This window comes from Mesoplodon mirus (genome assembly GCF_964341445.2).
Source record: "Mesoplodon mirus genome assembly, chromosome: 15".
Taxonomy (NCBI): Eukaryota; Metazoa; Chordata; class Mammalia; order Artiodactyla; family Ziphiidae; genus Mesoplodon; species Mesoplodon mirus.
Window position 1 is genome coordinate 82669789 of NC_138991.1, and position 15870 is coordinate 82685658.

The following is a 15870-nucleotide window of genomic DNA, read 5'->3' on the forward strand; positions in this document are numbered from 1 at the left end:
GATTCAGAGGCGTTCAGGGTAAAAGGGACACCCCACAGGGGACTTGTCAATGCTATGTTTGGAAGCAGCTTTTCTCACTCCAGGTTCAACTATCATTAAACAGCCTTCCTTCTTATCCTCTAGGTTTGGAGTCAAACAATCGTCATGCTCCCAGGGGCAGGATGTTCAGAGGCGTTCTGAGACAGCTGGAGCAAAGACACTGGAACGGTTCAGACAGGTCCCAACGGTGTGACTGGCAGAAAGCAAAGCGAACTCTGTCCACCACTAAGACACAGGGCATGAGCCCCTAGGTGTGCCTGCCCTGGGGTGCCCGGGGTCCCTGCTCGGCTGGGAGCCGAGCCATGACTGGGCTCTACACAGGCCGGTGGGCGGCTCGGTCCGCTTCACAACAGCGGCGTCCTCGCCCGCACCAGGCCTGGGACAGTCTCTTTGTAAGATTTCTGGCAACGGCTCTATAAAGTTGGACCTCCCAGCCGTCAGACTTGACCACATTCTGGAGGAGCCAAGGCGGGAAGCGAAAGATTACTCCGAAGGTGCAGAACACAAGCGCCCCGCCCCACCGGCTGTCCGCACGCACTTCCGTCGGAAGTCGGCCTGGCCGACGGCGTCTCGTGATGACGTCACGGCTCCGCCGGAAGTCTGGGGAAGCGCCCTAAAGGCGCGGCCCGGGGGCTGCTGGCGGTAGACAGGTCTCGGCGGTAAGTCCGCCTCCGTTGGGCTCTTAGACACCCGGGCTGGCAAAGGGCCCTTCGTCTCCCTGTCTGACCCGCCCTTCCCCCTTGTTTATGGAGCTGCAGCCCCACCTCCACCCCTCCCGGCGCACAGACACCCCCAGTGTCCCCTCCGATCTTTCTGCACCCTCCATCCCCCCAACCCCGGTTTCGGCTCCCGGGGAAAGCTCCGGCCAGGCCCACCCGCTGGGATCTTCGGACGGAGAGTAGCCTCGGGAATGCTCTTCTGTCAGGTCCCCAGCGCGGGCTCCTCAGGTATAGGGATAAACACCGAGATCCAAGGCTCCCGGGTTATTTCTTCCCAATGAGCTTTTTGTCTACAAATCTTACAGCCCCGTTCACCCTGCGGGGTCTCAACATCCCTTGACTTCCAAATTCTTTTACACGATGTATTCCGCCCCTGACTCCTAGCCTGTCATATTATGTGAGGGTTGAATTGATGTCTCTGCAGCCAGATCCAGCTTCCTAGAGGAGCCATGTCTCCTGCAGCTTTGGGTGCCACCTGTTGTGCCAGGCGCACGCCGCTGAACACGAGGAGATGCCGTTTGGATTCTCCGTGAATGTTCGGAGGAGGAACGCCAGAGCTGCCGGCTGAAAACTATCCAAACAAAATAAATATGTAGGCTGGGGACCCTGAATCACCTCGTGAGAATTGCTGCTCTTTGTTTCCTCTGTCTTATCTCGTCAGGAGTTTCTAGTTTGGTTATCTTAATTGAAAGTTCTGCCCAGAACCATATCTGCCAAGGCCAATAGTAGCCATTTCCAGTTCCTTAATACAGGCCTGTGTGTTGACTCTGGTCCCCCTGGGTGATCCCTGATTGTTGTGGTCACTGTCCTGGAGGGATCTTCATAGGACAGCATTGCCTGATCCTGGCTGGGGGCCCCTGACTGCCTCTGGTGGATGCTTGTTCCAAGGGCAATGCCAGCAGATTCTTTTGGGTACATTCATATCAATGTCATTGTGAATATTTATATTCAGGGGAGTAAAAGACGGATTTATCGTTGTGGGAGGGAAGGGGGTGCATGTTGCATATTCTTCCCCACTTATTTTGGGATTTGCAGGCAGGAGATGCCACAAGGCAGACCACAGTGGTTTGATTAGGAAACTTTTGAAGGGTGACCAGATGGGAAGCCCCACTGAGAGGCAATTTGCGCTTGAAGGATGAAGAATTCTGCTTGGAGTCACTTAGGGAATTGATGTCTGAGCATATGTGTTGGACTATATCGCTCAGTAATAGTCACACTCCTTCTGTTCCTTTGTAGCCCCAGGATGGACTTCCTGGTTCTCTTCTTGTTCTACTTGGCTTTTGTGCTGATTGGTGTTGTTACGATCTGCATCTGCTCGAAAACCCATTGCTTGAAAGGCCTGGTCAGCAGAGGAGCACAGGTAACAGTGATGGTTGGAGACCACGGGATTTTGAATACCACCAGTCTAAAAGGCTCACCAGTTTTCTGCCAGAACAAAAAAGAGATGCCATTTTTTATTCGTTCGTTCACTTGTTCTTTCATTTATGGCACTTGCGGAATATTCGAAAGTCTCTCTCTCTGTTTTTGTTACTGTTGAAAGTAATCTTTTTTTAAAAAATTATTTAATTTATTTATTTTCCTTTTTTTTGGACTGTGTCGGGTCTTAGTTGCAGCACACAGGATTTTTGTTGAGGTATGCGGGATCTCTTCATTCCAGTGCTTGGGTTTCTCTCTAGTTGCGGCGCTCAGACTTCTCTCTAGTTGTGGTGCGTGGGTTTTCTCTGACTAGTCGTGGTACGCGAGCTCCAGAGCATGTGGGCTATGTAGTTTGCAGCACTCAGGCTCTCTCGTTGAGGCTCGTGTGCTCAATAGTTGTGGCACGTGGGCATGTGGGATGTTAGTTCCCCGATCAGGTATTGAACCTGCATCCCCTGCATTGGAAGGTGGATTCTTTACCACTGGACCACCAGGGAAGTCCCGAAAGTAATCTTTTTTTTTTTTTTTTTTTTTTTTTTGCGGTACGCGGGCCTCTCACTGTTGTGGCCTCTCCCATTGCGGAGCACAGGCTCCGGATGCGCAGGCCCAGCGGCCATGGCTCACGGGCCCAGCCGCTCCGCGGCATATGGGATCCTCCCAGACCGGGGCACGAACCCGTATCCCCTGCATCGGCAGGCGGACTCTCAACCACTGCGCCACCAGGGAGGCCCCCCGAAAGTAATCTTTTGATGATGCTTTAAGAGAAGATAGCATTCTCAAGGTTGACTGTTTTTCTCTAGAGTTGATGCCTGTAATTGGGCATGGGTGTGAGCAGTGTCTGCCTGGAGGGACCTGATGGGTGAAACTGGGGGTAGTGTGAGTAGAAAGCTGAACATCGGGCTGCCCACACTCCTCCAGGGATCAAAGTGATTAGAATTGGGGAGAGTGGCCTTGGGAAGGGGTTGGCCTGGTGGGGGGACCTGGGCTAATGCTCTGTGATCTGGAGGTGGACTCTGGAACCTAGGATTGAACCCAAGGCAGGGAAAGGCTACATTAACAGTTCACATCAGCATTACCTGATCTGGCCCCTCTGCTCACCTCTCTTTGCCTGAAGACCCCAACTTAGTGCCTTGTTTGGGGTCAGGATGGAAATGGAGGAGTTGACATCATAGGAAGGCCAGCTGAGGGAAGCCCTCCTCTTTATTCTCACTTAAATCTCTTCTCTGCTCACATGCAGAAACATGCCGTAATATCCCCAATATTGCTGGCTGAAAGTGAAGCATCTAATTTGTTTAGGAGTGGGGAGAAAGAGAAATGAAACTGAACCTCCCTCTTTTCTTTTGTTTCAGATAATTTCGTATATAATTCCAGAATGCCTTCGGAGAGCCATGCTAAGATGGCTTCATTACCTCTTCCATACACGGTATTTATATTTCAGAGTTTAAGTATTATCTTCTTTTCTGTTTCGATTGTTAACTGTTGCTGCCCTCTAGCTCTAAGAGGTTCCTTGTTTGTTTCCAGCATGATACAGGGAGGGATGCTGGAGGGATCGAGTCCTGGGCTTAGAACCTCGACTGACAGATAATCTGCCTTTTATCTCTGGGGTTTTTTTTTTTTTTTTTTTTTTTTCTTTTTGCGGTATGCGGGCCTCTCACTGTTGTGGCCTCTCCCGTTGCGGAGCACAGGCTCCGGACGCGCAGGCCCAGCGGCCATGGCTCACGGGCCCAGCCGCTCCGCGGCATATGGGATCCTCCCAGACCGGGGCACGAACCCGTATCCCCTGCATCGGCAGGCGGACTCTCAACCACTGCGCCACCAGGGAGGCCCTATCTCTGGGGTTTTGACGTATCAAATTTTAAGTATCAGTACTTAAAGAACGGGAAAGTATTGACATGCATTTCTGTAAAAAGAAATATGTACTGATACTGAGACCTCAGTTCCCAACAGAGGTGATGATGATAATAGATAACATTTATTGAGTACTTACTATGTGGTAGGCACTAGGTGAAACGTCTCACATGATTTCTAATGTAAGTCTTACCGTTGTCTCAAACCCAAAGGAAGTGGTTGTCCGTTGGTTCACCTTCTGTAGTGTGGTGTGATTTTTTCACAGAGAAGCCCCTGTGAACAAGTCATGTACCTGTGTCCTTTCAGAAACCACACCTTTGTTATCCTGCATCTCATCTTGGAAGGAATGGTTTATACTGAATACACCTGGGAAATATTTGGCCTCTGTCAAGAGCTGGAGTTCTCCTTGAATTACCTTTTTCTGCCTTATCTGCTGCTGATTGTAAACCTGGTTTTTTTTGCCCTAAGCTGTGAAACAAACCCTGGTAAGTTGAGGCTCTTAGTGTAGAAAATGGTGACAGATCAACTGTCTGTCTCACTGACCGTGCTGCAAACAAGCAGTGATCCCTCCAAGGGCTTTGCAACAAATTGGGTATGTAGGGTTCGCATGATCTTTCAGTTTTGAATGTTTTCTAGGTTTATTTTTTTCTTCTTTGTCCCACAGATTATTTAGAACTATTTAAACATTATCACTTAACTGTGTTATATACAGAGCTTGCAGTCTATGTGAAACTGTTTCTTTTAAAGTTGTTACTGATATTTGCATTATGCCCAGGCATGTGGTCAGTTTCTGTAAATGATCCATGTGTTCTTGAAAAGAGTATTATATTTTCTAGTTCTTGGGCACAGGCAACCATATAAGTCCATTAGATCAAGATGTTAATTATGTTCAGATTTTTTATATTCATGCTTATATTTTTGTTTGATTACTGAGAGTGGTATGTGATCTCATTCTGTTGGTAGATTTGACAGACTTTTTCCTTCACGTATTTTGAAGCTATTATATGTGTGTGTGTGTGTACAGTAGTTATATATACTCATATTAGATGTATTCAAGTTTAGAATTAGTATTATCTCTTGAATCTTTTTTCAAAGTACAGTGAGCCCCTTTGTTACTAGTAATACTCCTGGCTCTCAAGTCTCCTTTGTCTGATACTCATATTTATTATTACACTGTTTTTAGATATACACTTGCTAGGTATTTTTTTTCCCATCCACTTATTTTAATAAATTAAATTTATTTATTTATTTATTTATTTATTTAAAATCTTTGGCTGCGTTGGGTCTTCATCGCTGCGCGCGGGCTTTCTCTAGTTGCGGCGAGCGGGGGCCACTCTTCGGTGTGGTGCACGGGCTTCTCATCGTGGTGGCTTCTCTTGTGGCAGAGCACAGGCTCTAGGTGTACCAGCTTCAGTTAGTTGCGGCACGTGAGCTCAGTCGTTGTGGTGCACGGGCTTAGTTGCTCCGCGGCACGTGGGATCTTCCCCCACCAGGGCTCGAACCCGTGTCTCCTGCATTGGCAGGTGGATTCTTAACCACTGCACCACCAGGGAAGTCCCCATCCACTTATTTTAATCTTTTCTATCCTTGAAGGACCAAATGTCCATTAATTAATGAACAGATAAATAAAATGCGATATACCTATTTGATGGAATGTTATTCAACCATAAGGAGGAATGAAGTACTTATACATCCTATAACATGGGTGAACCTTGGAAGCATTATGCTCAATGGAAGAAGCCAGATACAAAAGACCACATATTGTATGATTCCATTTATATGAAGTATCCAAAAAAGGCAAATCCATAGAGACAGAAAATAGATTAGTGGTTGCCAGGGGTTGTGGGATTAGAGAAATGGAGAATGACTGCTGAAAGGATTTCTTTTTGGGGTGATGAAAATGTTCTAAAGTTGATTGTAGTGGTGGTTGTACAACTCTGTGACTATAAAAACCACTGAATGGGGGCTTCCCTGTGGGCGCAGTGGTTAAGAACCCGCCTGCCAATGCAGGGGACATGGGTTTGAGCCGTGGCCCGGGAAGACCCCACGTGCCGTGGAGAAACTAAGCCTGTGCGCCACAACTACTGAGCCTGTGCTCTAGAGCCCGCGAGCCACAACTACTGAGCCCACATGCCACAACTACTGAGCCCGCATGCCACAACTATTGAGCCCGCGCACCACAACTACTGAGCCCGCACGCCGCAACTACTGAGCCCGCGTGCCACAACTACTGAGCCCGTGTGCCACAACTACTGAAGCCCGCGCACCTAGAGCCCGTGCTCTGCTACAAGAGAAGCCACCGCAATGAGAAGCCTGGGCACCTCAATGAAGAGTAGCCCCTGCTCACCACAACTGGAGAAAGCCTGTGCGCAGCAATGAAGACCCAATGCAGCCAAAAATAAATAATAAATAAGTTAATTAATTTTTTAAAAAACCATTGGATGATACACTTTAAATGGGTGAATTGGGTTTATGAACTATACCTCAAAGCTGTTAATTTTAAAAATAAATTATTTGGAATATTAAATACAGCAGTTTTAGTTGTGCTTTGCCAGGACAGGTTGCGTGAACATCTGGTCCACTGTATTGCTCGAAACTGACACTTGTCCCTCTTTTTTTCAGGTACCATAACAAAAGCAAATGAATTACTCTTTCTTCAAGTTTATGAATTTGATGGAGGGATATTCCCAAAGAACGTGAGGTGTTCTACTTGTGATTTAAGGAAACCAGCGCGATCCAAGCACTGCAGTAAGTCTGGTCCTGGCCCCTCCAGCTCTGCCCTCACACAGTGGACAAGTGGGCTTCATCTGTAAGGGAATGTTACATAAATCTAGAAACAGGACCATTTGACCTCCAGACATGAGGCAGCCTCTGCTGGTAGGGGATAGTTAGATAGTGGTTTCTTTGAGATGCGTAGAGGTGAGGTCTTTTGTTCTCCTGTAGTGGGTAACCTTCAGCTCTGGGCAAAACAGCCCTTCCTTTGCCACATGGCAGTGCTTGCTGCTCAAGAGATGTTTCTGTAGGATGTTGTGTTTGCAGACTTCAGTCCTGGCAGAGCCTACTCTTCTGGGCAGTGGCCAAGATTTCTAGATTAGTGCTGTCTAACAAAAATATAATGTGAGCCACCGATGTGATTTAAAATTTTCTAGTAGGCATGTTGCGAAAGTAAAAAGAAATGGGAAAAATTTATTTTAATTATATGTCACTTAAGATATCTAAAATACCATTTTAACATGTAATCAGTATAAAAATATCATTCATGGATTTTTTTATATTCTCTTTTCATACTAGTTCCTTGCAATTCTGTGTGTTTTACATTTACAGTACATCTCAATCAATAGATACTAAATTTTTATTGGAAACTCTTGATCTGTATTTAGATTTCATAAAATTTATAGTTGGAAGAGCTGATTCACATACCGAAGCTATTCTAGACATTCTTAAAAGTTTTTCAATGACTGAATCAGTATCAAAACATCATTTTTCTTGGGACTTCCCTGGTGGCACAGTGGTTAAGAATCCGCCTGCCAATGCAGGGGATACGGGCTCGAGCCCTGGTCCAGAAATATCCCACACACCGCAGAGCAGCTAAGCCCATGTGCCACAACTACTGAGCCTGTGCTCTAGGGCCTGCGAGCCACAACTGCTGAGCCTGTGTGCCACAACTACTGAAGCCCACGCACCTAGAGCCTGTGCTCTGCAACAAGAGAAGGCATAGCGAGAGAAGCCCGCGCACCGCAACGAAGAGTAGCCCCCACTCACCACTGCTAGAGAAAGCCCATGCGCAGCAACGAAGACCCAACGCAGCCTAAATAAATAAATAAATAAACCAGCATTTTTCTTTAATATCCATATCTATATTGACATAATGGTTTGTCTTTATCAGAAGAATGGATTTGACTTTAAAGCAAAAGCATCAGTTTCAAAATTATGTCTGTCCAAGTTAATAAGTTCACTATTTTGTCATCTCAGCATTATTCACATTGATCTCAAAGGAGCAATGCGTAATTGAAAAACAGCTGTGAATTTATCAATGTCAACAAAGTATTCTTTGAACTTTCTCTTGTAGCCACATTTCAAGTGCTCATTACTCACAGGTGGCTACTGTGTTGTCCCCTTCGGTCCTGAAAGCTTGGTGACAGCAGCTGCCATTGACACTACCAGCTCACACTGCTAGTGTGAGTGTGTGAACCTCTCAGTAGGAGTGCACGGTGTCGTTACCAAGGATCAACGCAGGGTTGTGGCTCCCCCATTTCTGTGCAGGTGTGTGTAACCGCTGTGTGCACCGCTTTGACCATCACTGTGTGTGGGTGAACAACTGCATCGGGGCCTGGAACATCAGGTACTTCCTCTTCTACCTCTTGACGTTGACGGCCTCGGCTGCCACCATGGCTGTGGTGAGCACCGTGTTTCTAGTCCAGCTGGTGATGATGTCGGACTTGTACCTGGAGACTTACGTCAATGACTTTGGACACTTGCAGGTGGTTGACACTGTCTTTGTTATTCAGGTAATTAATATTCAGGTAATTATGTTGTGGGCTGTATGTTTCTGACTTCAGGTTTCAAAATTGGAAAAAGGGCATTTGTTTTCTGAGTCAAAACATGAAGGCATTCCTTTTTTTAAAAAATTGATATATAATTTAAAAAAATCAATATATAATTCACACACCATAAAATTCACCCTTTTAAAGTATACAGTTCAGTGGTTTTAATATATTCACAGAACCACATAACCATCACCACAATCTAATTTCAGAACATCTCATCATTTGCAAAAAAAAACTCATATCTATTAGCAGTCACTCCCCATTCCCTTTTTCCCCAGACCCAGGCAGCCACCAGTTTACTTTCTGTCTTTATGGGTTTGCCTTTTCTGGTCATTTCACATAAATGGAATCATACTATATGTAGCCTTTTGAGCTGGTTTCTTTCACTTAGCATAATATGTTCAAAGCTCATTCATGTTGTAGCATGAATCAGTGCTTCATTCCTTTTTATGGCTAAATAACATTCTGTTGTAATCATTTGAGGAACCACCAGACTGATTTCCAAAACATTTGCATCATTTACATTCCCACCAGCAATCTATGAAGGTTCTAATTTCTCCACATTCTTAACAATACTTGTTATTATCTTTTTTTTTATTATAGCCATATAGTGGGTATGAAGTGATATCTTACTGTGGTTTGATTTGCATTTACCCTAATGACTAATGATATTGAGTATCTTTTCATGTGCTTATTGGCCATTAGTATATCTTCTTTGGAGAAGAAAGTTTAAGGAAGAAGCAGCTCATTTTTATTTGGGTTGTCTTTTATTCTTGTGTTGCAAGAGTTCTTTTTTATATTCTGGACACTTGACTCTTATCAGATACATGATGTGCAAATATTTTCTTCCATTCCGTTGGTTGTCTTTTCACTTTTTTGGTAGTTTTCTTTGAAGCACAGAAGTTTTAAATTTTGATGTTCAATTTATTTTTTTCTTTCGTTGCTTTGGCTGTAGTGTCATAGCTAAGAAACCATTGCTTAATCCAAGATCATGAAGATTTACACTTAAGTATTCTTTAAAGTATTTTATAATTTTAGCTCTTACATTTAGGTCTTTGATCATTTTGAGGTTTTTTTTTTTTTTTTTTTTTTTTTTTTTTTTTTTTGCTGTATGCGGGCCTCTCACTGTTGTGGCCTCGCCCGCTGCGGAGCACAGGCTCCAGACGTGCAGGCCCAGCAGCCACGGCTCACGGGCCCAGCCACTCCGCGGCATGTGGGATCCTCCCGGACTGGGGCACGAACCCGCATCCCCTGCATGAGCAGGCGGACTCTCAGCCACTGTGCCACCCACCAGGGAAGCCCGAGTTAATTTTTATATATTGTGTTTGGTAAGGTTCCAACTTTAGTCTTTTCTTTCTTTCTTTTTTTTTTTTTTTGCGGTACTCGGGCCTCTCACTGTTGTGGCCTCTCCTGTTGCGGAGCACACTCTCAACCACTGCGCCACCAGGGAAGCCCCAACTTTATTCTTTAGTTTGTGGATATCCAGTTGTTCCAGCATCATTCATTCATTCATTCATTCATTTATATTTTTGGCTGCGTTGGGTCTTCGTTGCTGCACGTGGGCTTTCTCTATTTGCAGCAAGCGAGGGCTACTCTTTGTTGCGGTACACGGGCTTCTAATTACGGTGGCTTCTCGTTGCAGAGCATGGGCTCTAGGTGCATGGGCTCAGTAGCTGTGGTGCACGGGCTTAGTTGCTCCACGGCATGTGGGATCTTCCCAGACCAGGGCTCGAACCCGTGTCCCCTGCATTGGCAGGCAGACTGTTAACCACTGTGCCACCAGGGTAGTCCCCCAACATCATTTATTGAAAAGACTATTCTTTGCCCATTAATTTACCATAATGTAAAAGTCAAAGCCATTCTTTAAAAACTCATTTGACTGCTAAAAGATTTCTATTTCATTTATTGGAAATGGCTTATGAGCAGTCTTTTTTTAGGTAACTGCCTAATTCTCCTTGAGTGTTTTTTTTTCTTTTGTTTCAAAGAAAAGAAAATGAGCAAGTGGGACGTATTAAATGAATGCAAGGTTGGTTCAATATTGGGAAATTGATTAGTATCTTATACAGCATTATTAAGTATCAGGAACAATGATATGATTATTTCTCTAGATGCTGAAAAGCCTGTCAAAAAATTCAATACCCATTATAATAAAAGCACTTAGAAAATAGGAATCGAAGGATAGTGTGTTAATATGATAAAATACACACATAGTCCTCAAGCCTGCATCTTCTTTTTAACTCTTATTTTAAAATAATGATAGATTTACAGGAGGCTACAGGAATCCTGTGCACCCCTAAGCTCCTCTCCCCATGCCAGAATCCCTATGCAAGCACAGCACAAAAGCAAGAAATTGACATTGGCACAGTCCACAGTGCCAGTTATATATGTGTTCGTTTGTGTTGTGTATGTAGCTCTGTGCAGTTTGTCACATGTGTAGCTGTGCGTAATTGCCACCACACCTAAGGTGCTCTTCTGTCCATCACCACAGACTCCCTGTGTTATCCCTGATACCCACATCCTCCTCCCCACATCCCTAATGCCCGGCCACCACTCATCTGTTTTCTATCTCTGTTATTATGTTATTTATTGTTACATACATGGAATCCTACAGTAGCATTTTGTGATTGGTTTTTTTCACTCAGCACAGTTTCCTTGAGATTCATCCTAGTGGTTGCACGTATCAGTAGTTCATTCATTCTTACTGCCGTATAGTTTTCCATAGTGAGAATGGATCACAGTTTGTTTAATGAGTTAACCTTTGAATGACATTTGGGTAATTTCCAGTGTTTGGCTATCACTAATGAGGCTGCTGTGAACATTGGTTTAGAAGCTGCTGTGTGAAAAGAAGTCTTCAGTGTGATTGTTGGGTTGTATGGTAAGTCCGTTCTAAGTTTTTTTTTTTTGTGGTACGCGGGCCTCTCACTGTTGTGGCCTCTCCCGTTGCGGAGCACAGGCTCCGGACGCACAGGCCCAGCGGCCATGGCTCACGGGCCCAGCCGCTCCGCGGCATGTGGGATCTTCCCAGACCGGGGCACGAACCCGTGTCCCCTGCATCGGCAGGCGGACTCTCAACCACTGTGTCAGCAGGGAAGCCCCATTTTTAGTTTTGAAAAGGAGAACCACGCTGTTTTGCAGAGTGCTTGTACCTTTCTACATTCTCCTCCCCAGAGACGGGGGAGTAAGTGTTTTCTCTGCATCTTTGCCAGGTTTATCATTATCACTGATTTTCACTTCAGCTGTTCTCAAAGGTATGTCATGATACCTCCTTGTTGTTTTAACCTTGAGTAGTTTTATTCTCAAGTTTTTTCCCAATTAGGTAAATTTGTAATCATACTGAAAAGTTAAAAGAATAACAGAGTGACTACCTGTATACCTTCCACCTAGATTTTAAAATTGTTAACATTTTAATCTGTTCTCTTTCTATGCATGTGTATATATTTCTCTGTATTATTAGAAATAAGTTGGAGACGATGTTGCTTCACCCCTAAATACCTGAGCATGCATTTTTTCAGAATGTCAACATTCTCATACGTATCTACAATTCTATTATCCCATGTAAGAAAAGTAATAATAAATCTATATACTCTCTAGTCCATATTCAGATCTCCCCATTGTTTCAGATATATCTTTTATAGCTCTTTTATTTCCTTGAACCAGATTCCATTTTATAGTTATGCATTACATTTGAATATTATGTCCTTTTATTCTAAAATAATGCCCCTGCTTTTTTTTCATTAAATTGACATTTAGTAGTCTAGTTATCTTTTAAAATGTCCCATGTTCTAGATTTTTCTTTTCCTAATTGTCATGTAATTTTTCTCTCTTCTTTATATTAGTGTAAACTGGAAGTTAGTTCTAGAGCCTTGATTAGATTCAAGTTAAATATTTTTGGCAAAAATGCTTCCTAGGTAGGGATGTGTATTTCATGGTGCATCCCATCAGGTGACATAGGAGCAGTGAAGCCCAGGTTGATTCATTGGTTTAAGGAGGTGGCCACCAGTTCCCTCCACTCGTGAAGTGCATTTTCCCCTTTGCAATGGGTAATCTTGTGTATATGGTTTTGTTTTTGTATTTAGGACTTTCTTTAGGATAGATTTCCAACAACATAAATACTGGGTCAAAGATTGACAACATTTATAAGTCTTTCAATATTTATATATGTTGTCAAATTGCTTTTTAAAACCTGGGGTTAGAGCAGTGTGTAAGTGTTCCTTTCACTGCATCAGACCAGGCATTGATGATGCCTGGGATGGGAAGTACTTCTAGTTTGCCAGAATATGGTTTACCCTTTTTTACAAATTACATTTCTTTCATTACGTTTGATTATTTTCCTTGTCTGTCAGTCATTTGTATATCTTTTTGTGTGAATTCTGCCCTTTAATTGTTTACCTATTTGATATTAGAATAACTTTTTTTTTTTTTTTTTTTTTTTTGCCACACGCGGGCCCCCCGCCGCTGCGGCCTCTCCCGTTGCGGAGCACAGGCTCCGGTCGCGCAGGCTCAGCGGCCATGGCTCACAGGCCAAGCCGCTCCGCGGCATGTGGGATCCTCCCGGACCGGGGCACGAACCCGCGTCCCCTGCACCGGCAGGCGGACTCCCAACCACTGCGCCACCAGGGAAGCCCCTAGAATAACTTTTGATTTGAGGTCTTTGGATAATAATGATAGTTCATTCTTGTTATATTTGTTTTCTGTTTGTGTGTCTCATTTTTTGTTGTTTAAAAAGCTTTAGACATTCTTCCTCATCGAATCTGTCTCTTTTCTTTGTAACTTCAGTTAGCAAGTCTCGACCATCAGGAGTTTTGATGGAGTTTTGATAAGTATCTACTTCTTTTCTGCTAACTTTCAAAAATATTGAACTCTTTCAGAATTCTTTGTCTATCATAAAAACGAACTTATAGAAATTCAAGTAGTCCAGAACTTTTAGGGGTGGGGGGAGGTGGGGGAAATAAGTGAAGGTAGTTATTCCAATTGAAAGATGAATAAGTCCTGGGAATGTAATGTACAGCATGGTGACTGTAATGAACAATACTGTATTGTACATTTGAAAGTTGCCAGGAGAGTAGCTCATAAAAGTTCTCAACACACACACACACACACACACACACACAAATTGTAACTGTGAGGTGACAGATGTGTTAACTAACGTTATTGTAATCATTTCATTATATAATATATATAATCATGTTGTATATTACATGCACCTTAAACTTTCATTATGTTATATGTCAATTATATCTCTATAAAGCTGGGGGGGGAGAAGAAAATTTAAAACATCTTGGACAAAAATAAAATATAAACTGGGAATTATTCCCCTCCCCTCCCAACAGTCTCATTCTCCAGAGACAACCACTTTTATAGTTTGGTGTACATTTCAGGCTTTTTTGCTATGTTTATTTATATGGCCATACACTTTCATCGAGTTAGTTTTGTTTTTGCACAAATAGGATTCCATTGTGATTTTTGCATTTTGTCTTTCTTGGGCAATATATTACCAACATCTTTTCCAAATTAGTACATACACACTAACCTAATTTAAAGGCTCCTTGTTGTTCGATAGTATGACTATCCCAGAGTTTTACTCTTCCTCCTGGATGGACATTTAACTTGTTTCTTTTGGGAAGAGGGGCTGTTAAAATCAGTGCTACAGTGAATACCCTTGTACATGTATTTCTGTGGTCGTATTGTTTTCAGAGAGAGATTGATCTCTTCTGTCCGTCTGGACTTTATGTTGATGCATGAACTGAGATCTACATTCATTTCTCTGTTTATTTTCTGAAGAGCTAACTGGCATCATCTCCTGAGTGTCCTTCCCCTTTTCCTTCAATGCACACACTTAATTTATCCCATATGAAATTCTTCCTGGGTTGTCTGTCAGTGCTGTTTTTGGTTCTGATTTTGTGTTCAGTGGGTCAGATGTGTATGGAGGTGGGGGAGCTGGGAAGGCAGTTCTGAAGTGTATATGGATGTGACCATGGCCGGTAGTTCCTGACCCCGACTCGTGTCACAGCCCAGCTGCCTAACGTGCTGCTTCTTCTTTGCCCCCAGTACCTGTTCCTGACCTTCCCGAGGATTGTCTTCCTGTTGGGCTTTGTTGTGGTGCTGAGCTTCCTCCTGGGGAGCTACCTGTGCTTCTGTCTGTACCTGGCCGCTACCAACCAGACCACTAACGAGTGGTACAGAGGTGCCCGAGCCTGGTGCCAGCATTGCCCCCACGTGGCCTGGCCCCCATCAGCAGAGCCCCAGGTTTACCGGAACATTCACTCCCGTGGGCTTTGGAGCAACCTTCGCGAGATCTTTCTACCTGCTGTTGCACATTATGAGAGAAAGAAGAAATAAGAATGGGAAGAGTGTTACTGCCTTTTAAATACAGTATATGTTTATTTATACATATGGATACTTTCTTTTTTTAAAAATTTTTATTTATTTATCTGGTTGCGTTGGGTCTTCGTTACTGCACGTGGGCTTTCTCTAGTTGTGTCAAGCGGTGGCTTCTCTTATTGCGGAGCACGGGCTCTAGGCGCGCGGGCTTCAGTAGTTGCGGCTCATGGGCTCTAGAGTGCAGGCTCAGTACTTGTGGCGCACGGGCTTAGTTGCTCCGTGGCACGTGGGATCATCCCGGACCAGGGATCGAACCCGTGTCCCCTGCACTGGCAGGCGGATTCTTAACCACTGCACCACCAGGGAAGTCCTGGATACTTACTTTCTAAGCATTGGTTTATTTCTTTTTTCCCAGTTTCCGCTGTGTTTATGAATTGGTTCTCAGTAGCTAAGGAAGGGAAGGGAAAACTAGTGTTTACTGAGTGCCTAAGCCTTGCCAGGTGCGATGCTAATAAACCCTGGGGCAGAAATACCCCTTGCTCATCCTCTGTTCATTCAGCCGGCTGGAGTGGAGCATCTCTGAAGTCCCGGTGCCAAGGGGCTCAAAGGTGAATTCCCAGAGGTTCCAGTTGACCTTGGTCTCCCACTGGGCTCCTGGACAGGAGGGGCCTTATGGCTGTGTCCCCTGATATGCAGGAGGGTCTCCGTGACTTGAAGTTGTCCCAGCTGCACCCTCTTTAATGTCCTTTCCATCTTTCCCTGGGAAAGACCTTGGCTTTTTTCATCTCCTTGACCACACCCAGCATCCTCTCCTAGGCCCACCCTCAGGCCAGTATGGACCTTTTACAGAAGGCTCATTCCTGTGGCCTCTGGCCTGCCCTCCACTGGCCTCTTGTGGCCACATTCAAGTCATTTCTGCCGTTTTTAAAATCCCAGGCTAACCCCGCTGTTCATTCATTGCAGAGAGATGAATGCAGAAA

At 44.4% G+C, this 15870-nt stretch overlaps 1 protein-coding gene across 4 annotated transcripts; it reads left to right on the forward strand.

The window, feature by feature from the left end:
- The first annotated feature begins 637 nt into the window (after positions 1-637).
- Positions 638-14999, forward strand: ZDHHC4 (zDHHC palmitoyltransferase 4). Of its 4 annotated transcripts, none has more exons than XM_082645716.1 (8): positions 638-698; positions 1183-1376; positions 1995-2118; positions 3524-3597; positions 4329-4507; positions 6645-6770; positions 8286-8530; positions 14618-14999. In XM_082645716.1, exons 3-8 carry the CDS (start codon positions 2002-2004, stop codon positions 14906-14908), a joined length of 1032 nt encoding a protein of 343 aa, XP_082501842.1. In that variant the 5' UTR covers positions 638-698; positions 1183-1376; positions 1995-2001; the 3' UTR covers positions 14909-14999. The 4 variants fall into 4 exon arrangements, with proteins under 4 accessions (XP_082501842.1, XP_082501840.1, XP_082501841.1 ...); XM_082645714.1 differs by having other exon boundaries at positions 1183-1350; XM_082645715.1 differs by having other exon boundaries at positions 644-698; positions 1187-1350.
- Positions 15000-15870: the final 871 nt, after the last annotated feature.

Bases quoted from the DNA above. Each gene is read 5' to 3' on its own strand.
- ZDHHC4 (XM_082645714.1), top strand. From the start codon at position 1,292: ATGTTCGGAGGAGGAACGCCAGAGCTGCCGGCTGAAAACTATCCAAAC. The intron at 1,351-1,994 runs GTAGGCTGGGGA...GTTCCTTTGTAG, and splicing joins TATCCAAACAAAATAAATAT to CCCCAGGATGGACTTCCTGG. The intron at 8,531-14,617 runs GTAATTAATATT...CTTTGCCCCCAG, and splicing joins ACACTGTCTTTGTTATTCAG to TACCTGTTCCTGACCTTCCC.